The sequence below is a fragment of the Cricetulus griseus genome, chromosome 3 (assembly GCF_003668045.3).
Source record: "Cricetulus griseus strain 17A/GY chromosome 3, alternate assembly CriGri-PICRH-1.0, whole genome shotgun sequence".
NCBI lineage: Eukaryota > Metazoa > Chordata > Mammalia > Rodentia > Cricetidae > Cricetulus > Cricetulus griseus.
This window is the reverse complement of record NC_048596.1, coordinates 95,968,768-95,994,131: the sequence shown is the minus strand read 5'-3', so window position 1 is coordinate 95,994,131 and position 25,364 is coordinate 95,968,768. Positions and strand designations below refer to the sequence as shown.

The 25,364-nt window shown below is 35.0% G+C and overlaps 2 protein-coding genes across 2 annotated transcripts; one reads left to right on the top strand and one right to left on the bottom strand.

The window, feature by feature from the left end:
• Positions 1-7,842: 7,842 nt before the first annotated feature.
• On the bottom strand, positions 7,843-8,814 carry LOC100765470 (olfactory receptor 51G2). Its single transcript, XM_027408008.1, has one exon. The coding sequence runs from the start codon at positions 8,812-8,814 to the stop codon at positions 7,843-7,845; it is 972 nt and encodes a 323-aa protein (XP_027263809.1).
• A 12,084-nt stretch (positions 8,815-20,898) lies between these two features.
• On the top strand, positions 20,899-21,852 carry LOC100765759 (olfactory receptor 51G2). Its single transcript, XM_027407511.1, has one exon. It carries the CDS (start codon positions 20,899-20,901, stop codon positions 21,850-21,852), a length of 954 nt encoding a protein of 317 aa, XP_027263312.1.
• Positions 21,853-25,364: the final 3,512 nt, after the last annotated feature.

The following is a 25,364-nucleotide window of genomic DNA, read 5'->3' as shown; positions in this document are numbered from 1 at the left end:
TTAAGTGGTATTTTCTCTTCTGACAATCTTAAATAATTTTCCTTAAAGATGGAGACTTCTGAATGTTCTTGAGAAATATGTTACACAGCATCTTCCAATAATAGGGCGATTGTGATATTCTAATTCTTGTCTATCAGTAGATCCTAGCAGTATGCCAAATTGCAAGAAAAGGCATCTATAACCATCAATCAACATGTTAACTGTTGACCTCAGAGAACTCCAGAGTAGCAATTCTATGAAGGTTAAGTAAGGATGTCTCCATATAAAAAGAACACTAGACATGTTTGATAGCAAATATAGAACAAATGATAGAGGGAGCAAAATAACAGTTGTTCATACATGCATCAAAGTTGTGGCTGACATATTCTACTGGAAAAAGAGCATTAATATAAAGAGAGAACTAATTTGTGTGACTACAATTTAGGAGAGGCTGAGGGGAGTTATCTCCTAAGAATCATCTAACATTCATTGAGAAAATTCTGAATTTGATTGTGGAAGAGATAGAAACAAAGAGGACATTTTTCTCAATCTGTCTCTGACAAAGTTTATCTATAGATAACATGTTATCATGTTAACAAGAATGCTTCCAAGAACCTAGAAAATCACATCCTCTTCCCTTTGAAATTGTTTGCCAATACCCTGAATTTTTTGCAAATTTGGAAAATTTGCCATTGCACCCATTAAAATTGGAACACTTAAAATTTAGCAGCCCTAAGTGAATTTTAACATCCAATTTAATTTACTTGGCTAATACTTTCCTGAAACATTATTGGAGGGGCTAACATGACTGGTTGGAAAGCAAAGTTCTACAGGCATGTGTCAAATAGGCAAGCACCCAACAGATGGGCTCCTGGGTATACAAGGAGGTCTTGGCTCTGTCTTCACCTTCTAAGAGATATTAGTAAAGAAAATTCAGTGCTCTCAGACCCATGAGCTTAGGTGCAGAGTATAGATTCAACCCATATTCATGAGTCAACCTGGGATCAGATACTGAGCTACATGAGGACCCAATCACACTGCAAATCCATGCTTCCATCTATCCATAGGCAAGAAACTTCCCAAAGTATTATACAAGCATTTACATACAAATGCAGAGGGATAAAGTGTCAGCTAATCACCTATGGTAGAAAACCAGGAAAAGAACAGTGAGGAACTGTAATCAGCGTGGTTAGTGGGTATTTCTTCAATAGATGATCATGTCCATTACATCCAGATATTGTTCAATTCTAGAGGGTTATAAGGGCTTCTGTAGGGCCCCTTTGGACAGAGTAAAGTTATTAAGATAATAGGACTGACTTGTGTGGATTATATAAACCAGTTTTTAAGAGACAGATGTCTTAGGAGACCTAGCCATGAAGCTGAGCATGAAAAGACTCAGGAACTAGTTCCCAGGCTGAAAGTCTGTGGTTCCCTATCTGTTCATAGTATTTCTCATTTTTGTGTGGGAGAATATGAGGAAATTATTTTTATTCCATGAACTTTTAATAATATATTTTCAATCACAAACTGAGCAATGAAAGGCTATAGTCTTTATCTAACATGTGCCAAAACAAAAGAAGAAAAGTATATGTTGTACCTTTCAAAGTCAATAATCCAACATTGGATACACTGACTTTGTAATATCCTTTATCACAAAAGCAAAGTAAATGTTTTAGAAGGCAATTAGATAAACTTTGACATTTAAGTAGTTAAAGAATTCTACCTCCCCATAAAGATTTTGTACATGTTAGAAAATATTTTGGAGGTATTATATAGATTTTAGTACCCTGACATTAATTGTAAAATGTCCATTTTAATCTGCTTTTTTGTATACTGCATTGAACTAAGCTTATGCTTAGTGTGCTGAGATACCTTTTAGAAACTAAGGCTCTGTAAGATCTTTAGAACTTTTGTATTTCCCCAAAGGAATCTTATAAGAAAAATACTGCCAGTAACCCCTCCATCTGTTGCATATAAGACAAAACCTTTCAATCTTCATCTTGAAAGCCTCTTGGTGGCAAGTTGAAAGTTGTATGAGAATTGGAAGGCACATTTCTTGTTTTCCTTCTTATTTCCTTTCTTCCTGTCTTTATTCTATGACAACAATTTCTTGTCAGTTCCAGTATTCAACATATATAAGTTCAACTTGATTTTTATTTGATTTTGAACATCAAGAGAAACAGGTGAATGATTGTGAGGTGAGGAAAGAGGGGTCAGAGACTATTACCTAAAAATACTATCATATACATCAATCAGTAGAACTGAGCAACTCCAACACGTGTCCTTTCTGCCTCAGAGATCTTCATAAAGGATTTTAGTCTGTTATGTGGCATGACCTCTCTGGCTTCCATTCCAGGTGCCACATGACATTATTTGATCTAACCTAGATTCAAGTTTTTCTGTCACTCACCTGACTCCTGGACAGAGCCACAACCTCTGCAGAGCCTTGAGAGGCTCCCTGCCATAAGTGCAAGGCCATCTGTGCAGGCTTATAAAGCTCCAATTCAGGCTTTCCCTGAAGGCCCACAGCTAATTCCCATGATACACCCCGTGAATGCATTAACAACTGTTAATGAGTGTTGGTCCTTGTGAACTTTCCCGAGTAATACTTAAAACTAGCAACTGATCGTAGTTCAGTTTTCTTTTTTATTCCTGGTCTAAAACCATGCTAGCCCTAAGCAAGTCACTCTATGGGCATTATTTTGCTTAACATTAGTGACTCCAGACAGACAAATCACTCTCCAAATGATTATTTGTTTTCTGTTTCAGAAAAAAAACAAAAAACAAAAATCTAAGTTATATGCATGTTGGGGCTAGAGTGGAATTTCTTTAGCACTATGGTGATATTTAAAGATATTAATAAATGATGTCTAGTTAAATTTATTCCATAAAGAACATAAGGTATGCTTTTCATTGGTTTCCCTTTTCCATTTTCTTCCATTTACATTTTCAAACTGTGCTCTTCTTATTTCTAGGGAATTATTTTTAAAGGATATGGGAGATCAAATTGACTCAAGAGAAGTTATGCAATATGAGCCTAAAACATTTTTGTGAAGTCAAGAAAAGGGAAATATAAAATTTAAAAATGCTGCAGTAGGTGTAGGGGATACTGTGCAGCTAAGATAGAAACCACATTAGGAATAAGACCCAAGTGATCTGAGAGTATACACAATAATTCATTGGTCTTTTAGGAGTCATAGGATGCAATGTGAAAAAGTACTCGTGAATGAGACTTAACACACAAAGGATGTGATGCACTATCAGAAGAAAAAAGCATAGGCAAAGCAAAATCCAGTTTAGGTATTTATTTTTCTCTCTTCCATTAGTCACTGGAACTGCAAACCCCAGAGAAACATGAGAGATCATTCTGTTTGTAAAGTGTATTTGTACTTTGGAGTCCAGAGTTTTTACATGAGCTGGCCAGAAAGGTACACAATCTTTTATGTGATCAGCATTGCAAACCCCATACTTGACAATGTAAGAACACAGCAATTCTCATATCCCTTTCTAGGTGCTGCTGATGTGGTTCATCCTGGGTTGCTGCTTGGTGCAGACTATGGCATCATTTCTCAGTGACTTTCTTGATATTACTCATATTTAGTCTTGAAGTTTTGTCAAAGGATATTAGCTTGGCTGTAGTGATAAGCAAGAACTTATAGAATAGACATATTATAGTAACTCTGTTACCAGAGGTGTCTACTGTCATCTTCAAGAACATATTATATCCCCATTAGATATGTGTTAGAAACATTTCCTTTTGACTTGTTTAAAATATGATTAGTTCCTGGCCTGGGAATATTCTGAACCTAGTTGTGAAAATACACTGATTATATACACATTAAAAAATGTTAAGTAAGAGAGGTACAGGTCAGATAATCAATAAACATTATTTGTGCTGTTATATTTGAAGATTTAGCTTGAAGTTTATAATTCAGAGAGATAAAAATACTCTAGAACAATTAGCTTTAAAAATTCTGACTAGTGTATGCACACAGGTAGGATATATGTATGTGTCTATTATTTAATTGTATTTTGTGTGCTAACAGACATGCTAATATTGAAAGATATTTCACAGGGCTCCACCTGACTGATGAAGGATGTCCTGTATGCTGAGAATGTGTGTTGCTTTTATTGGCTGATGTATAAAGCTGTTTTGCCTACGAGAGGGCATAATATAGCTAAGCAGGAAATCCAAACAGAGAGAAAGAATGTGGAGTCAGTTAGATGCTTTGTAGCCACAGAAGAATTAAGATTACTGGTAAGCCATGGCCACGTATTAATACACAGATTAGTAGAATTGGGTTAATTTAATTGGAAGAGTTAGTTAGTAATATGCCTGAGCCATTGGCCAAACAATTATAATTAATAGTAAGCCTCAGTGTGGCCATTTGGGAACTGGCAGACAGGAGACAAACATCCAGTTACCTCCACCTATAGGCAAAGAACTATAAGCAACTAAGGAATAATTGAATACCAAGACTAGGAAAAATAGTATTTGCTAAGGAAGATCACTCTAATTGGTTATCCAATATCACCTGGTCAGCCTTCAACAAGCAACACTAGATGGATTGAGCAGGTTGTATATATATATATATATATATATATATATATATATATATATATATGGTAGGCAAGCAAATGCTTCTGTGTGTGTGTGTGTGTGTGTGTATGTGTGTGTGTGTCTGTGTGTGTGTATGGGTATGTGAGTATATAATAGTAACAGCTAACAAAAAATAGGCCACAATTTTGAGAGGGAGAAAGTAAGAGGGTATATTAAAGAAGTTATAGGGAGGAACAGGAAGGGAAAATTATGTGATTTCATTTTAATTAAAAATAAAAACACAATTATGGCAAATATGTACATATATGTGAAAGCAATCCTATGCTAGTGTACAACCTTGATAAAAACCCAATATGATGTCTAAAAGATTAATTCAAAGTTAAAATAGTTTGTATTTTCTTTCATAGTTAAAAGGAGTGTACATGATAGCTAGGAAATCAGCATGGGACTGATCCATACCCCAAGAATGTGGATGTCAGTGAGGAGACCTTAGAAATCTATGGGGCCTCTTGTAGTAGATCAGTACTTATCCCTAGCATAGTAATGGACTTTGGGAGCCCATCCCACATGGAGGGATACTCCCTGAGCCTAGACACACGGGGGTGGGCCTAGGCCCTATCCCAAAGGATATGACAGACTCTGAAGACCCCCCCCCTATAGAAGGCCTCACCCTCCCTAGGGAACAGAAAGGATATGGGAGAGATGGGTGTTAGTTGGGGGAGGTAGGGGAGGAGAGAAGGGAGAAGGAACTGGAATTGACATGTAAAACAATCTTTTTTCTAATTCAAATTTAAAAAATGAAGAAAAGGGGGTGTACAATTGGAAAATAACGTCTAAGTCATCAGGGAGGGGACTGGTGTGACGTAGATATTTCTGGGGGATAGTTACCAATATTTGCGGCATATCTGGGAATTATAGAGAACCACCATTAAAGTCAGTAATGTACTATCAGCATTGGGAAACAAACTGAACTAGAGATGATTAATGTGCTGTCATTTCACTATGAGTATGTAGCGTCCTTATGAAGCACAGGGCTAAAAGAAGGAAACATGGAAACCAATTCCAATGTCTTGCATAGTGTATGGTTTAAAAGTAAGGCATGGATAGTCAGAGTCATTTGAAAATCTATGTGCTTATAAGTACACATGAAAAATTAAATGATGATGGTTATTATAGAATTAGAGAATATTTGAGGGGCCACGAATTTCAAACTCAGACTTGAACTACAGAAAATATGTTATTTATGGATAGTAAAGATACTGAAACACAAAATATAGGGAAATTTAAATTTTGTTAAGCATGTAATGTATTTTGATCATATTTTCCCTCATGCACTCTTTAAATAATTTCCCCTCACATCAAACCTCTCTTTCTCAAAAGTCCCCCTGTTACTTTCCTATATTTTGCGTATTTCTAGACTACTGAGTTTTATCGGGGCTGCTTGCAAGAGTACATACGGGTGTTAGTAACTAGAGTAAGACCAATGTAACAGTGGCTGCATGACTGAGAATATGACTCCCCTTCTTTCATCAACCATTGACTGCATGTAGATATTCAGGGGGTGGGGACTTAAGAGTCAATATCATCCATAATTGGATATGGATTGACACAATCTTGTACATGTCTTGTACACATTACAACTTTTGCTGAGTTTGTAGGTGCTGCTGAGTTGTAAGGAGGTTCCAGGTACATCTAATTTATAGTTGTGCACTGAGTGGTCATCTCTTTTAGCAGTTTATACAATGTATAGCTATGACTTTATAGCTATTTTCAGTTCCAGTTTATAAATATATGTTTACTTTCTGATTTCTTTTTTGTTGCCCCTACTTGAACAGCAGCAAGAAAACCACATACACGTGGTAGCAAAAGTTTTGCTACACAAAAGCACTAATTATCAGAAGGCTGAGGCAGGAGAAGGGTTATTTCAAAGTCATCACAGGGTAAATAGTAAGACTTTGTCTCAAAAAAGTAAAAACTAACAAAGAGCAAAGAAGAAAAATAAAGAACGAATGAAGAAAAGCAGCAATGGGAAAAAGGAAGGGAAGTGAAACAAATGAAGGACTTTCCTGTTACTTCTACTCATGGATAAGACTCACACCATTTGACTTTATTAACCCTTTAGCAAATGTTTTTCTGTTCTCTGTATTTACCCCAGTATCACCCCCGATACTATACCATTTTCTAAAATGTGTTGGTTATCAGTGAACTTACAAGAATTAATTATCCAAACTTTTTATCGTCTGATTCAATTTCCAAGGTCCTTATCTCCTTCTCATCTTACTACTTAGATCTATTTTGTTGTATGAGTTTGTGTAACTTGCTTGGTGCAAAGAAATAAGACAAGCCAATGAATACAAGGCTTTTGCTATATTTACATAAATTAAAACCTATGAGATAAATAGAAGTTGTATTTAAGGGGTGAACAAAATGATGATTAATAAAGGGTTTATCCTCTAGAAGACCAAAGAGAAAAAAACCAGTAACCTGTTTATGAAGCAAACTTACTGGAACATGGGCTAGAGAGATGGCTCAGCAGTTAAGGATATGTATTGCTCTTGTAGAAGACCCAAGTTCAGTTCCCAGTACCTTTATCAAGTGGCTAACAACCATCTGCAACTCCAGCTCCAAGGAACCCTGGATCTGGCACCCCTTCTGGCCTTCATGAGCACCTACACACTGGAGAATGTTCATACATGCAAACATGTAATTAAATAAAATTTTTATACGTTGTAAAAGCTATGAGATTTAATTCACATTATTTCATGAGGAGCTGTATAGAGGAATTTACATGTTGTATTTAAATATCTGGATGGTATATTTAAACTAGTGGATTTAAAAGAAAAGGGTATGAAAGGAAAAATTCAAATTCTCTGGAATTTGAATAAAATATAATATGACTTTATAGTTCTTGGTTTTTATGTCCACATAAAGCTCAATAAAAAGCAACAATTTAAAAGGAAAGTTTTCAGCTAGTTTGCCCTCCTACTCCTTCCAGCTTCCCTTCACCTCCATTCTCCCCCAGATCAACTTCCCTTTTGTTTCCTCTTCAGAAAACAGCAGGTTTCCAAGAGGTGACAGTATAGCAGGACAAAACAAGATACATACAAAACTAGCCTCATATTGAGGCTGGACAAGGCAATCCAATAGGAGGAAAAGAGTGCCAAGAGCAGACAAAAAGGTCAAATATACACTCACACTCACTGTTAGGTGTCCCACAAAATGCCCAAAGCTAACAGCCAGAGCCTATATGCAGAGGACCTGATATAGACAGGCATGTTCAATGTTGCATAAATTTCCATAATTTATGATATAGATGTGGCATGAGCTTTGACTGTTGTTTTTATAGTGTAGAGTTTCTTAATTTTGTCTCGGATCTGCTTGGTTTTCATCACATAGACAATTGGGTTCATCACAGGAGGAATTAGGAAGTGCATGTTGGCCAGAGTCACATAGACATATGAGGGAAGCCTTGGGCCAAAACGGTGCAACATGGATAAACAGATCATGGGTGTGAAAAAGAGGACCACAGCACACAGGTGAGAGATGCAGGTGTTGAGAGACTTGAGGCGGCCACTGTGGGAAGCCATGCTCAGTACTGTTTTCAGAATCAATATATATGAGAGGAGGATGAGGAGGAAGTCAAGCCCCATGGTGGAGAGCACCACAAATAGCCCAAAGATACTGTTGACCCTAGTGTTGGAGCAGGAGAGCTTTATGATGTCAGGATGCAAACAGTAGGAATGAGAAAGTACATTGGAGTAACAAAAGTTCAGCCTCCCCAAGAGGATGGGCAAAGGCAGCTGCACAGTGAAGGTTCGTACAACAATAGCCAATCCTATTCTGGCAATCACAGTGTTTGTGAGAATGGAGTGATAGTGAAGTGGGCAGGAAATGGCCACATAGCGGTCAAAGGCCATTGCCAGAATGATAGCTGATTCAAGATCTTGGAAAGTGTGAATAAAGAACATTTGGGTGAAGCAAGCAGAGGTGGTCAACTCTCTAGCAGCAAGCAAGAAGATCCTCAACATAGTGGGGAAGGTAAAGAGAGAGAGACCCAGATCAGAGGCAGCTAACATGGCCAAGAAAAGATACATAGGAACATGGAGAGGCTGTTCCCGCCAGATCACAATTATGATGGTCATGTTGCCCACAATGGTAATGAGGAACATGGCACAGAATGGTATAGATATCCAGATGTAAAGATCCTCCAGCCCTGGGATGCCTGTAACCAGGAAGGTACAGAAGACAGATTTGGTGCTGTTGACAGAAAGCATGTTGCTAGGACTGCACACCTCTTCTATAAGATGTTTTGTCTCCGACACAGACACTGAACCCTGCTCTCTATAATTTTTGTCCTTTAAATATACATTCCCTTGAACTTATCCTTGCAAAGTCATGAATTTTCCCTTTATTGTTTGGTGTAATCAAAGAGTTCATGGCATTTCCTATAATGTAAGTTGAACCAAATAAAGAGTAATTCTTCTATTGAACAACTTCTCCAGGTGTGATATAGCACTGAAGAACAAAATAAAAATATTTTAGTTAAGTCATAACACTGATACAATGAAGTTTAAAATGAAAATCTCAGAACGTATCCATAAATAAATCCTCACTCAATAATCGGAATGTGCACTAAATTACAGCAGTGAACTATTATGTGGGATTTCTACATTCTTAGTTATAATTAATAAATGATAGATCAGCTGATCAAAGAATATATAATTTTTTGTGTTATTGGGATTGAAATTGTGGCGCCTGTGCCATGAGCAAGTCTAATGTATCAGAATAAAGACTGGAGATTTAAATGAAAGACAAGACATCCAGTTGTTTGTGCTAAGAGATAGTTAATGAGTCTCTTTTTTGCAGGGAGGGAGCAGCCTTATATACAGACTTACAGTAAAGTGGAAAAACCTTAGGTGTAAGAGCTCATGTTTTCCCAGGTGTGGCCCAACAGAAATCAGTTTTTTGTGCATAACAGACAAAACTTTACCAGCTAAGCTGTGAACATAGCCATCAAATCTAAGAGTTGCCACTATTTTTTTCTTTTGTAAGTTTTCTGCTGATATAAGTACAAAAGCTAAAAGAACTTATAGGATTTTAGACATTTTTATTCATGTTTAATATAGTAATCCTGTTTTTTTCCATCATGAGCTTGCTCACCTTCAGGATGTATTCTTTTACAACAGTTCTTCTTTACTTTTATTTTACAATGCATTTACAAAATAGTTTATAATGGATTTGGAGTTTCTGATTGTCATAGCTCCATCAATAATTTTAAGAAGTACTGTGACAAGTGGCATATCATTCCTTAATATATACATGGTTTCTAAAATCACTTACCATACAAGGGGGAGCTCATGGACCCCAGAATGATAGCTGGAAAACCAGCATAGAACCGACCCAGACTCCCTGATCGTGGGTGTCAGTTAGGAGGCCTGGGCAATCTATGGGCCTCAGGTAGTAATCAATATTTATCCCTAGTATACAAATGGACTTTGGGAGCCCATTTCACATAGAGGGATACTCTCTCAGCCTAGACATATGCAGAAGGGCCTAGGCCATGCTCCAAATGCTATGACAAACTTTGAAGATCCCCCATGGAAGGCTTCACCTTCACAGGGAGCAGAAAGGGGATGGGATAGGGGGTCAGTGGGGCAGGGGAGGAGGGGACTGAGAGGGAACTAGGATTGATATGTAAAACAAGATTGCTTCTAATTTAAATAATAAAAGAAAAAATCACTTACCAGTGGAGGAGAGGATGGCCTAGAAGCCCTTCCCCTAGAATGAGATTGATGACTACTCTCTATGCTATCCTAGAGTCCTCTTCCAGTGACTGTTGGAAGCAGAGACAGACATCCACAGAAATACACTGAGCTGAAATCGGGAACCTAGTTGAAGAGAGGGAGGAATGACGAACGAAGGGGTCTGTACCAGGTTGGAGAAACCCACAGAAACAGTTGGCCTGAAAAAGGGAAAGCATATCGACCCCAGACGCTCTTTGGGAGGCCAGTACGGGACTAATCCAGCCCCCTGATCATGGATGCCAATGGGGAGGCCCCTGCACTCCTGGGAGCCTCCGGAGGTGGACTGGCGTTTTGCCTTGGTGTGTGTGGGGGACTTTGAGAGCCCATCCCACTTGAAGGGATGCAGCTCTGTTAATAATAATAATAATAATAATAATAATAATAATAAAAAGAAAAAATAAAACACAAATATTTCTATATAATCCAAATGTATCAATAATTTCAAATTCTACACATTCATGTAGCATGCAGACTGATTTCATAGTGAAAATTTTTAATTTTGTAATTATTAATGTACATAGATATTTTCACAGGGACTACTGAATGTGATAATAAGTAGTTCATTTTTAGTCAGTTTGTCAAAGTACATTATACTGTGACTACTTTATAGATATAGTTCAGTGTTGATCATTTATTCTTTATTCAGGCCAATACTGCATATTTATTTTGGCCATGTGCTTAATTTTGAAATACATTTTATGCTAATGGTACAACTAAATCTGGAGCAGTTAACTAATTTTGTTAAAATGGTAGCCAACTATCAATAGAAAATAAATTACAAAATATTTATGAAATGATTCCATTGTCATTATCTTCATCAACAACAATACATTTAACTTATGAAAAGGCTATGGACATACTTAAAATCTTTTCAGGTTTTCAAAATATACATCTTTTCTACTTTCATCTTTTATCACTTTCCATGTTTCTGAAGTTAAGCACAAAACATGTATCTGGTATTCACATCCACAAGCAATGATACTATGAACAATAAATATAGATATCTGGTTCTTCCCCTGTCTACTTGTAACCATTGTCCCTGCTGTTATATTTGGTGGAGATTATACTGGAAAGTCTTCATGCCCTGCATGAGGGATGGCATCCACTTCCATTTTTGTCTCATTGTTTTTCCTATGACTCATTTAAAAATCCCTTTGAGTCCAGGTTCTGATGGAGAAAGAGCATTCTGAATTTCCTTTTTCTGATACTAGTTATGAAACTTTCAGGATCCTACTGACTGATTTCTATATTCATTTATACACTTCACATATCAAAATCTCCATCTACATCAATTTAGATGAGACTCAGAAGTGATTGCAGTGATTAATTCATATTTTACATGCTATCCGAGAAGGAAAAATCAGAGATGAAATCAAACATTAGCCTCAGACGATGGGTGGGCACTGCTGCTTTAATGGGGAATGATGCTGTATCAGGGAAGACAGTCTAGAAAGAGCATCCTAAATTTGATAAGAATACACCTTGCCAAGTCTCATTACTTGCAAGTGGTGCTCACAGTTAAGTGTCTCCTGTATCTAAATTCTAACTAATGTTGTTTTGTTTTTTGTTTCTTTTTGTTTTTTGCTTAGATTTCATTTTGAGAAAACTTTCTGAGTCTGCACTTTCTAGTATAAAGGGATGCTTACCTTCATTAAGGAGTCAAGGCCGGTGGTTAGCATCACCATGTCTTAGACAGTCCTTCACTTCTCCAATTCAGGTATAACTGTCTCATTCTAATTATTTTATTATCATTGTCCCATCATCTCAAACATTTGACACAATCGCTTATGGAGGGTTTATTCAAGACCCCTTCTCCAGACCTTGGTTATTTCTCCTACTTGATTGGATAGTTCTGTATATCCATAGTTTCTTTGTTCTAAATTTCATTTTCCAGCCATTCTCAGTTTTTCTCTCGCCTGGAATCTTAAGCTTGCATTCTCCCTAAAGTTCTGTAAGAACAGCTTCCCTTCTGTGTTGAAGACCACAAATACTCATGACCTGAATTTAGATGCCTTATTATGTGTGTAGCTCTCCCCTGAGAATTAAAATCTCCCTGTGCACCCTTTTTGTTAATGTGAGAGTCAACAATAGCCTTCTTACTCCACAGAGGCACTACTACAAGAATGGCCCAGGTGGGATTTCTTTTACCCCCCTTTGGATGAAGTGATTGGAGATGTCAAGGTTGTATTAATTCAATTCTGTTAGAAGTCATTTTACCAATGAATTATATATTACAGTACAATGCAAATTGTCTATAATGCATTAGATATCTGGAAAGTTTATTTAATTAAAAGTTTTACATTCAGTCCTTTATTTGCCCTTTAATTCATTTGAGCAGTTTCAAACAAAACACTATTTGGTGATCCTAGAAATTATATCAGGATTCAAAAGCTATTGAAAAATTTTGCCAGTGGATCACTTTTTGCACAGTATTTTACGTGTCACTAAGGAAAGTATGTGTTATTTGCTAAAATTTCATGTGAATTTAGACTGGAGACAGTACAAAATTTTCAACAATTAATGAAAAGATCGTGTTTCTGGAAGTGGAGGACCTCTTCTCCAGTGATAGGGCTGGAGAGTCTTATGAAGTCATTTTATATGCTTTTCCAAAAATATTTCTTATTTTAACTATCTTAATAAATTATTTTAAGTTAACAATAAAAATTAAATATAAGCTGTATAAAATAATTGTTTGAAAAATATATACATTCTAATTTGATCAGAGTATTTTAATAACTAGTCGATACATGCATATTACATATTTTTAGTGAGAATATTTAAAATCTTAGTTTCTTACCAATTTCTGTTGCTTGTCATCCCCATGGTATCTAATGGATTTCTCTAAGGTTCTCTTCTGTTGTAAAGTTTGTAACTTGACCTATAACTGTGTAATTCTCACCTTCCAGTCCTACCTAAGTGGAATTCTTTCAGCTTCTATGAGTTAAACTTTTTACAGATTCCAAATATACAATATTTAGTTTTGTTCTTATTATTTTCAAATCACACAGAAAAATATAAAATTATACATGTTAATAGGATGTACAATGGTATTTTAAAATGTATATAAACTATGCCTGTAACACTGGACAAATGAAACTATACCCTCAAACATTTATCCTTTACCTTTGATTTAAAAACCCAACTCAGATTTAGTTTTTAAACATATATTGGAGAAAGGGAAGGGAAGGGAGAAGGGATGCAATTACAATTTTTAAAAAACGTTATAAAAACATATATAGTATATTATCATTGTCTTAGCCTACTATTGCAACAGCAGATTTGCGCTTGTTTTTATCTAAACATAGTAGCTCTCCTTGCATCAGATGTTCTGATAAAGAGGATTTCTAAATGTGAACACAATCTCAGATGCCTTATTCAAATATATGGATTGATCACTTTCAAAAATTAAGTATGGTTTATTGACGTTCTTGCATTGCTCTGTTCAAGTTCAACAACAGGATTCGGAAATAAATGTGTATTAAACAGTTGTATGTATGGATGTTTGTATTTTCCCTTGAGACACTGTGAACAACTGACATATGAAAAGCTTTACATAATTCAGGAATAAGCTTAAATTTTCAAGATCTTTGCCAGTTGGACCAAACAGTAAATCATTTAAATCTAACTGTAACGCTCCTTCTATTCCTTACAATAGCATTGTAATCTATAGATTTCCATGTGTTGGTTATATCTAAACTGTGGAACTAAGCTCTTTCCATCCATTTCTTGTTTGCTCAGAGGAATTTCCAAAGTGTTAAAGACAAAAATAAATAATAGTGTCACCAAGGTTTCATTATGCTTTTAAAAATAAAGTTATTCAGTCAATGTGGTCTTCTAGAGAAATGAGGTATTTTGGTTTTTCCTTATTTCTTTTAGAAAAACTTACCTGTAAAGATGTTAAACACCTTAATTAACTTATGCAAACATTTTACTTAGTAAGTCTACATTTTCTTTCTTTTTTGGCATTGTCTCCTCCATGGTGCCTTTGTTCTTTGGAACTTAAATCTCACCTTATAACAAATAGCTTAAGCATCTGTACCCAGATTTTAAACTCTATATGTATTCTAAGTTTATTCATCAATGAAGTGCTTTAAAAATTTTTTAAGTTAGTGCTTTCCTTTAGAGATAGTTGTCATCTTTTAATATTTTATATCTGTTCTGTTTTACAGGACTCATATCTCTTAAGTCTCCTGATTAGACTAATCATTAAATCATTAATAGTGAGGTAACTCTAACATTGATGCACAGTATAATTTTTCATTAGGATCCCATATGCTAACTTTATTTATTAGCTATTATTAATTAGTAACACTTTTTAAAATACCATCTTTTCATGTTCAATTGAACTAGATGTTTCCCCTCAGCAATCAATGAACTTGTAGAAATGTGTATCTCTCTAGGTCATTGATTAAAATCAGTGAATCTATAAGCAGAATTTCTTAAGAAAGAGGGCAGATGCATGTGTATATGTCTATAATGAGATCATATTAAGTTCTATCATTAGAAGGTCAATGAAGTATGTCCATTCAACCTTTTGACATTGCAAAATAATGTCACCTACAAAGCTCACACCAGTCACAAAATAATTGCAAAAAGGCCCCCCATAACATTTTTAAAGAAATTTTTGATTTTGTGTTAGACCACATTCAAAGATATCTTGTACCATGTGTGATTCGTGGGGCACAGGTAGGGAAAGGCTCCCCACAAGGGAATGTTTTACTTTGAGTTACTTGCTATCAGTCTTACAGGGAGTTTTCTGTCTTGTTTTATCTACAAGTAGTCTAGTCAGGAAGTAAGTTGTTTACCAAGTATTTTATATTCTAGAAATTAAATATTTACTGATTCTGACATTGAGATAGCCAGTGATTTGGTTAAAGAGCCAATGTCTCAACTACACAAGCAATTAAATTTCCCAAATATTATCAAACATTTTTTGTTTCAATTCATATGTGTGTCCATTTTGTGGCAGATTGTGTATTCCACTGCTTAGCAACAGAGTAACTGTAGTTTATGAAGTTTTTGTCCAAGTTAAATACATACATGAAACATAATTTAGAATTAAATCAACTTCCTGTAAAACATTCCACAGCTATATAAGTTTTATTCCTGAGAGTAAATGGGAAGATAAATATGACATTGTGACTTGTATAAGGAAACTTCCAAAATATTTTTCATTCTCCTATTAGTACTCTGTAGTTTACATTAATCAATATAATTGTATAGACTAATTTGAGTTTATGGAAATATTATCTAGTATTTTATACCTTTACAGACAGAAACAATTTCATAAATCAATAGAAACCTCAGTTGAAAAAGCAATAATAGCTTTCATTTTTATTAATTTAGTTTATTGATAATATCACAGTCCATATATTTCATTCTGATGCTCTCTCCATTCACCCTCATTTATCGTCCTTCTATACCCATCACCCCCAAACCCATCCTACCCCACATTCACCTATGCCCGACTCTTCTGCAGATTTGTGACTTTTGGGTTGTTTTATAGCCTGTTTACTTTTAACCAAGGCCATCTGTGCAACTTTTTCATTGAAGCTTTTTATTAGAGCCTGGTGGGGGTCCCACTGGACACACAACCACAGGCATTGTCTCCACTCTTGATGAATCTCTTCAGTAAAGAGTACAGTTAAATCCCTACTTATCTAGGCAAGAATCTGTCAATGAACAGTCAGGCATAGATACAGGTTGGGCTCAGGGTCTAATCAGTTATTATTATTATTAATTTATCTTTGAGACTATAATTAAATTGTTTCCTCTTTGCCCTCCTTCCTCCAGCCCCTCCCATATATCCCATTTTACTACATTTTATATTCATGACCTCTTCTTCATTAATTGTTGCTAAATGCTTATATCTGTATGAACATACACACAAAAATACATGAAAATCATCTTCATGTAGATTTATATTTTTGGATAACCAATTAGTGTGTTCTTTATATTAGGAAACATTTTACTTAAAAACGTAAGTGGAGTTGGGCAATGGTGGTGCATGCCTTTAATCCCAGCCCTTGGGAGGCAGAGGCAGATGAATCTCAAGGCCAGCCTGGTCTACAGAGTGAGTTCCAGGACAGCGAGGACTGTTTCGCTGAGAAAAACAAAAACAAACTAACAACAAAAACTGTAAGAAAAATAAAGAGTGTGTAATGATATTTGGAAGATTCAAATTCTGAATGTTTTAATAATACAGATAACAAACAGAAATGATTTATTGTTGGGCAAGGCCACTGGAGAGTATATGACAGATGTTTCTGTGTTAATGTCATGTGGGCTAGTAAAAGAAAAGGCTAAGGAGAGATTAAGTGTAGGTATTTTTTTCACATTTACTCAAAACTGAAAAGGAATTTTTTAAGCAAATATGATTCCAGGTGTATTTTTAATGTTTTGTGACTTTCTACAAACTATAAAATAACAGATAGACTATCTAAGACTTCTTATTAGGAGAAATTCTTAAAAAAGTAGAAAATAAAAGTTGTAAGTCAACTAAGTGATTTAAAGTGGTATATTTAATATCAAATATATTAAATTCAAGACTATTCTATGTTACTCTCAGAGAGGAGAAACAGTTATGTGTGCTTCAAAATCATATGAAGAAGCCATGTATTTTGACACTGGATAGCATATTTTCACAGATTTTCAGTAAGATTTCTCCTAAGTGAGTCTCTTAGCTATTTGGAAGCTCATTACTGTCTAGATGCTTGACCACATTTATGAATGTATATCTCCTTTATACATTTTCACTTCAACTTGTCTTTCATACAATAAAGGAAGAAATCAACCAGATCTTCACTTTCTAATAAAAAGATAACCATCTTTCCAGTGCAACAGGATACTAAGACAGGCTCTATAAGAAAAGCAGTCTCCTCAGATCTCCTGGGACAAAAATAAATGCAAGCTTTTTGCCTAGGATAGTTAGGAATTCCCTGAACTTTTAAAATCTCAGTAGAGGTTGCAGGTACCTGGGAGACCCTTTCCCTAATCTATAAATCAGCACTAAACCCTTGAGGTAAGACTCTTCTTCTCCACGCTGAGTGAAGGGCTTCCTAACTCGAGGAGGAGAATCCTTGCAACAGATGCATCTGAACAGCAGGAGGCTGGCTACTATACAGTGAGTGAAGTATTCTGAGAAGATGTGATAGCAGCTACTGAACTCTGAGAAAGTCCCGTCAAACAATTCTGTATAATATAACCACTTCATATTTAATTCAGTTTCTAAAATTTCAAAAAAATACCATTAGCAATTTGTTTCCCATGATAAAAATGATCAAACTTTAAAAATTGATCAAAATAAAAGGGGTTGTATTGCTAAGTTCAAAAGTATTTGGCTTGGAAATTATATTAGAGAACTTTATGTTTGAATAAATAACTGAAATTAGATTATTAACTAGTTGTATTTTGCATATAGTATTTTTTGTATTTGTCAACAGCTTATTTAAGAGTAAATTCTCTGAGTGCATACTGCATTTTAAAAGCTGAATGTTTTGTTTTGTTTGGTAACTTTTCTGGGAGTCAGTTTCTCATGAATATGTTCTTCATGCATGCCTGAGAATTACAGAGACCAGTAATGCATTTCATGTGGCGCTTTAGAGAATGCCACATGTTTAGAGAGATGCAGCCTCACCTCATACAGCAGTTAACTAAAGGAAGCCCTTTCTTGTATATAAATATTTCATTCATGCTTTCTAATGATATCTGTTCTTTTCTTCACAAATTCTAAGATGTTCAGGTATTCGCTTTGTAACCCAGACTATTCCAGGCCAGATTAAGACTACCAGTTTAAAAAGAAAATTCAGGATTTATGTTGGTGGTGAACTCTTTCCAGATGTGACAGTCAATTCCAGCCTTGCGTACATGCTTCTGTTTAAAAATTTTATGTGGCTGGTCATTTGCCCCTAGCAGCTGTATTCTCACTCAAAAAATGTGTGAGAACCTGTGTAATACTATGGTTAGACTTTAAGGAGGAAAATCTGTATAGCTCTATAAATAATATGTTATTCAGTATCTACATATCTTTATCCCTTAGGTTTATTTACACAAACTATCAATAGCAATCATTTAGTCTATGTGTTTATAAGAACTCCAGTATTATGACCTAGTAAATATGTTGCAACTTTACCACTGGAATATGGAGATGGACCAGGCACAGGGTTTTAATTAATGTTTTTTAACTGGAAATTTCTTTCTTCCTTCTTTTCTTTCTTATTTGTCTCTTATTTCTTATGTGTCTCTGAATAGTTCTTCAACATTTTTATATTGCTACTTTCTTTTGTCCATTAGTTATTTAAGCTAAAATTAGTGACCAGGAACTGGATAAAATATATAAGCTTATTTTTGGATAATATTCTAGAAAATGTAAGTGATTCATAAAGATGATATTATGTGTTCATATGTAATATATGTTTATAGATACATGTAGTTACATATGTATGCACATATGTCTGTATAGAATTGGACTCATATACACAATTTACATTTTATAGTGTTATCATATGTATAATTTTAATGAGTACATGTGTATGTATAATCTTTATGAGTACATCTATATGTATAAATATATAGTTTTAATCACAACTTATGAAAAAATTTTGTGGATTTTCAGAAATAACACATAACTTTATTTTAAATGACTAAAATTTACCTAGATATGTTGTGTTAACTGAATTCTATGATAGGACAAAAATGCTAATTGATTAACTTTTAGAAAGGGCACTAAATTCTTTTTCACTATTATTTCATAATATTAATCCACAAAGCAACATTAAAATATAGTACTATTATTACAAATTTAACCAACAGAAATAAATAGAATTTGTTGAAATCAGCTTGCTAAGTTCAATCATTGGAATTAAGTCAAATTTATATACAATTATAAAACTATCATTAATAGTAGTCCCTCATATATTTCAGAAAATGTGTCAAAGAAACCAAAGAGTTGTGAAAACAAATATTTGAGTATGAGCAGATGTGGAGAAAAACATAATCAGAATTTTTAACATTCTGAGTGCTGCTATGGAACTAAAAGTTGCTAATTCTGTCAGGTGATTATATGATGTTCTTTGGAGGAGATAAACTTGTGGTTATTTAAACATTAATAAAATTTAAACAGAATTTCACTCAGAATGAAGAATGGAAGGCCCTGTCACAGCATTGGGCTTGAGGAACTAGATAAATTAACAAGCCAATAAAAGGAAATAATTTTAGATTTTATGTGCAACAAATTTATCAACATTAATCTGTACTGAAGTAATTTATTCTGCTACTTCTGATTTCAAACCTATGTGAATCAAATAACAGTGCCTTTATTCTAAAAATAGGAAAATCAGCACAAAGAGATAATTAAAGATAAACCCCTCACACATTACAGATCATAATTCAAATCCATTACTATCCTTCCTGTCTTCTTATCCTCATAACCAAAGAGCAAGTAATCAGGCTTACAGATGATTAGGTCATTCACCTTTCTAAAGAAAATACAAAAAGACTATACAAATTTAGAAGAGTTAAAACAACTAAAAAGCTACTCACTGTACAATATATGTCCAAAGAGAACTTTGAGTATAGAAAGAGTGGGAGTATACATGCAAGGATTTAGGACTTGGAACAGAGAAAACATTGAAAAATAACATTTAAACAAAAATGTTGGTGAGGTCACAGAGCTCTGTTAGTTTACTCACTATGGCGAGGGGCTATCTGCAAGGATCTAACAGTTGAGAATGTAAGACACAGAAGCCCGAGGTTTGTCCTTGACACACACAAAAAAACATTTCCTGTACTGAGAACCTAGTAATTTCACAAACATGGCAGTCATTTCCTTTAAGAATCGGTTAAACGGCAGGATTATGGAAGAAAGCACACACATATTCCTAAAGACTTACCACTGGTGGTATACATGCTTAGTCAGCCACATTCCTTTCAACCAGGCATTCCCAGTCTCTTTGATCAGCTTTTCTTGAATTTGATGATTCTTTTCTTTGTGTATATTAGATCAGGCAGCATTCATGTTTTGGTTATCTCCTTTTTTATATGACATGGTAAGCAATTCCTGCTGTTGTGTCTTTCAGTGGTTTATTCCTTTTAAAATTTAAATTATATGGATCTCTTGTAGTTTATTCATTTAACCATAAATGTAAAACCATTTTATTCTCAGTTTTTTTCCTATCATATATAGCACATAGGAATAATTCTATGTACATCTTTTATGAACATGTATTTTCAATTCTCCTAAACAAATTCAAAGTAATGCAATCGCTGGGTGAATATTCAGGACATCATAAATCTGTATTTTGCTTTAAAAGAAACTGCCAGATCATTTTCCATAGAGACTGTACATCCCATCAGCACTTACTTCAAAATCCAGTTGTCCTACAATCTCTGCCTAAAATTTGACGACGAAGTTTGATATCTCCATGCCTCAATTTTTCTATTTCATGTATAAAAATTATCATTTCACTTATTACTCATTTTTAAAGTTCTCTGACTTTATTTCTGTTTTTATAGATCTGTGAGTGTCCTGGATTACAGTCCCACCTACACCTCACCATGTCAGGTTCGAGTAATATTTCCAGTTGGCCCACTTTTTCCTTCATTGGTATCCCTGGTCTAGAGGCTGCACATATGTGGATCTCCATCCCCTTCTGTCTCCTGTACCTGGTAGCACTTGGGGGCAATGTTCTTCTCCTCTTCCTAGTTAGAGCAGAGCAAAACCTTCATGAACCCCAGTTTTATTTTTTGGCTATGCTAGCCCTCACTGATCTAGGGCTTTCATTGTCAACAATGCCTAGTGTCTTGGCCATCTTCTGGTTTGATATCCACGATGTTGGTCTGGATGCCTGTCTGACTCAAATGTTCTTTATTCACACTCTCTCCTCCGTAGAATCAGGTGTTCTTGTGGCCATGGCTTTTGACCGCTTAGTTGCTATCTGCGCTCCACTAAACTATACAAGGATCCTGACCCGCCACACTGTTGTCTGCCTCAGTGGTGCTGCCCTCATACGAGGAGCCACATTATTGGCCCCTCTGCCTTTTTTTCTCAGGACATTTCCTTTCTGTGGGTCCAATATCCTCTCACACTCATACTGTTACTACCCAGACATGTTGAACTTGGCTTGTGGAGATGTCACAATCAGCAGTGTCTATGGATTGGTCTGTGTACTTTGCACATTCGCAGTGGATGTAATCTTCATCGTCGTTTCATACATGAAGATTTTGGGTACTGTGATGAAATTGGGAATCCAAGATCGAAATTGGAAATCCCTGCAAACCTGTGCCTGTCACCTCTGCACAGTGTTGGTGTTTTACTTGCCTCTCATCAGCCTTGCAGTACTGCATCGCTACACCCAGGAAACTTCTCCACTTCTCTACACCACCATGAGCAATGCCTACCTCCTCATGACCCCACTGCTAAATCCTTTGGTTTATAGTCTCAAATCCAGGCAGATCCAAGCTGCCCTGAATAAGCGATTTGGGGTGCAACGTGTTGTTGCTGGAGAATGAGCTTTTTTCATATATGAGAAATGGCAATGATCTTTAAAATACTATCAGACTCTATTATGTGCCAAATGGTATTCATGCACCATGAATTTTAACACTAAAATGTACTGATTCCCATAAATAAGGAAATTAAGGTGGAGAAGATGGGTAGAAAGCCTTAAAAAGAACACAAATGTGATTGTGTTTATTGATGGACGATGGTTACTTGGTAGTAATGAGGACAAATCAGTAGGAATTCGAGTTCAAAGTTACTTGTTTGTGGACTGACTGAAATAACACTACCATGACTGAGAAGTTGAGGGATCAAACTGTGTGGTATATAATCTGTGGTTACATAAAGAAACCAAGATATCACATAATTCTTGATTTCAATGTTACTTAAGACATTAAAAATAAAAATGTATGATAAATATGACTATATATTTCAAATTAATTGAGGTTCTCAAAATTCTATTGATCACTAAGACTAGATAAATGTACTTTTTAAAAAGATATTTTTAAAAGCCTAAGAAGTGGTTAATGTCATTCATTGAGAATTGATATTTTCCTCAAACCTTGTTCTGCTTCCAATTGCATGTTGATGGTAGACATTGGCATCTTGACTTCCGAAACAGAGATGCATTTATCTCTTCTCTAACTTGCCAGAAGAGATAAAAATGAACTAGCTGTTAGAGGTGTTTGAAAATGAAGACTTATCATTCATTGGTGAAGGTTAGAGGCACAGGAAGAAGCAAAACTCAACTGTCTCTGATAATAAATATGCATGCAGCAAAACAGCAAGAATCTAAATCTGCATTAAGAAAGTTTTAGGGCTGACCATGTGTATTGGTCAACCCTGAAAACATACATACAAGTAACATTACAGACTGAGTGGGGCCATATTTAGGAATATATATATATATGTAGGAGAAGCTTGTTACATGCATGTAACATATGATTAGTATGCATGTATAAATATGCATATATATGCATGTAACAATGATTAGTGAAAAAAGAGGCCATGGATTTGAAAGAGAGCAAGGAGGGCTATATGGGAAAGTTCGGAGAGAGGAAAGGGAAGGGGGAATTATTAATTATATTATAATCTGAAAAAAATCAAAGTAATAAAATTAAGAGAAAAATTTATATAAGTTTCTAAATAATGGCTGAAGTCATTGATCATAAATTATTTAATGGCTGTTTGACACATTTAGTGTATCTCAGAAAAGGAAGGCAACTTCTACTCTAGTACAAAGATTAGAACAAAACTTGCAATGAAATAATTAGTGAGACCTGAGCTTGGTTTGACTTGTTATATGAAGGGGAAGGAAAACAGTGAGAATTGGAGCCTAGGGTATGGAAAATAGAGAATCCCATGAATAAAATATTGAAGGTTGATATTGTTCCCAATTCCAAAAGCATTCACCTACCTTTGCTCTGTTAGACATTTACTAGCTAGAGGGGGGTGTTTTGACAATCATTGGGTGTGACTTTTTTTCTGAGAAAGAGATCATTTTAAAAGCACAAAAATCACAAGTAAAAGGAAATTCTGTCCCAAGCAATTTTACCATCTTCAGGTTCAAGTATGATGCTACTCTATATGAGTATCCTTCTCTACTGGATGCATCCTTCTAGCCAGAAGTTTTTTGACTCCGACTTCTCCAAGCAAAAGATATCAGCAGTCATCCTGTGTTTGAAGACAAATTTTCTTTGAGGAATTTCTCACTTGTTTGTAGAGTGTGTGTGATATCTCTATAATCAATATTCTATCATATGCATTTCTGTTAAATAATCACAAAGATTTAGGCTTGAATATGAATTCATATTTTATGCTGGACATGTTCCTTTCCATTTGGACTGTGACAAAGAAAAGATGCAAAGCAACCTCTTGTATTTATTTTTCCTTGTGACATGGGAACTATTCTCAGACTAAATAATAAAAATATGACAGTAAAATAAAGAGGAATTATATGTGGGAGGTAATTCAGAAAGAAGAAAATATCTAGTAGTAATGAATCTTAAGCCTCCCTAAGATTCCTATTTGGATTCACAATATTATTGTGAGTGCCTGACACATCATTTATATTAGCTTACAAAAGAAGTAATAAGACAGCTTAAAGACATGTTCTGTTTAGGCAGAGTAGACCATTAATTCTACTTCATAATATGACAGATTTATTCATATCTCATCTCATTCATTTTGAGGACATTGTTTCCTGATTCATCAGACTCTAAGGATTGACATGAGGTTAATTTTTTGAATATTTATGCTTAGAACATAAGAGGACAAGCAAAGACAAATATTAGGGGCAGGTAACAAGGAATCGTAATCACTACATCAATAAATTAGATTTGTGAATAAATGTCTGTATTATGTGATTAACAATGGATGAGTAATGGTGTTTGGCTCTGGACTAGAGCAATTCAATTACAGGTGGCATCATTATGAAGAAAATGCCTGACTCTGATCTGTAATTACAGTATTGAACAGGAGAGGTATTTGACATGTACAGTCACAGCATGTATAAAGCTAACTCTAAAACTGTAAATAGACACATTTTATGAAAAAAATGTTAACTGAAAACAAAGCACTTTTTACCTGGAAAATACCTATTAGTATCTTCTACCTTTTTTATTTCACAATGTAAGTAGCATAGTTATTATTTTATCTTTATTATTAAATTCTAACATGGTCTTTATCTTAAGATATTTTGACTTGGAATTGTTAATCTCCATTGAGGTTTTACTATGTATCAGATAGACATTGTACAAGAGCCTGAAGAGATGACTGGGGCTTAAAATTGTATGCTGCTCTTCCGAGTTCGGTTCCCAGAAACAACATTCAGTAGCTTACAGCCAGTTTTAAATCAATGTAACTCAATCTTGAGAGGAATGGATGGTTTTTCTGGCTTCCCCAGGTACCCACACACAAGTGGCATACAGTAACAGAAGAATGTATATATGTGAATGCACACACAGGCACACACGTGCAGAAACATAGACAAATGGATAAAATAAATCTTAAAAAAATAATTATACAAATTACCATATTTCATCTCTCATAATCCTTATGGAGAGGATTGCACTGGTGACTCTCATCTGAGGAAACACTCAGCACAGCCAGGGTCCCAGGCTTTCCTCAAAAACATATCATGTAAGTCCAGAGACACTTTAAAATTCTCATTGTATTTTTGTTTTTTAACTAAATGTGAAATGCAATGTAATACAGTCTTGCTAAACCCATATGTTAGAAAAGCTTAGATCAGGATGGATTTACAATAAGAGCTCTAAAATACAAAAGAACATCTTCTAAAATTTTGTTGTTTGAAAATTCACAAGTAAGTCTTGGCTGTTAACTCCTCATGTTAAATTAACATTTCTCCTTTTTTTTTCCTACATGGATATTGTTTTATCAGCAATATTTGTTGAAAAGATCAGATTTTTACCATTTTGTTATGTTTTTAAAATAATTAAGTTTATTTGGATATTTATTTATTTGTTACAAGTGGAGATCAGAGGATATGCAGAACTTGGGT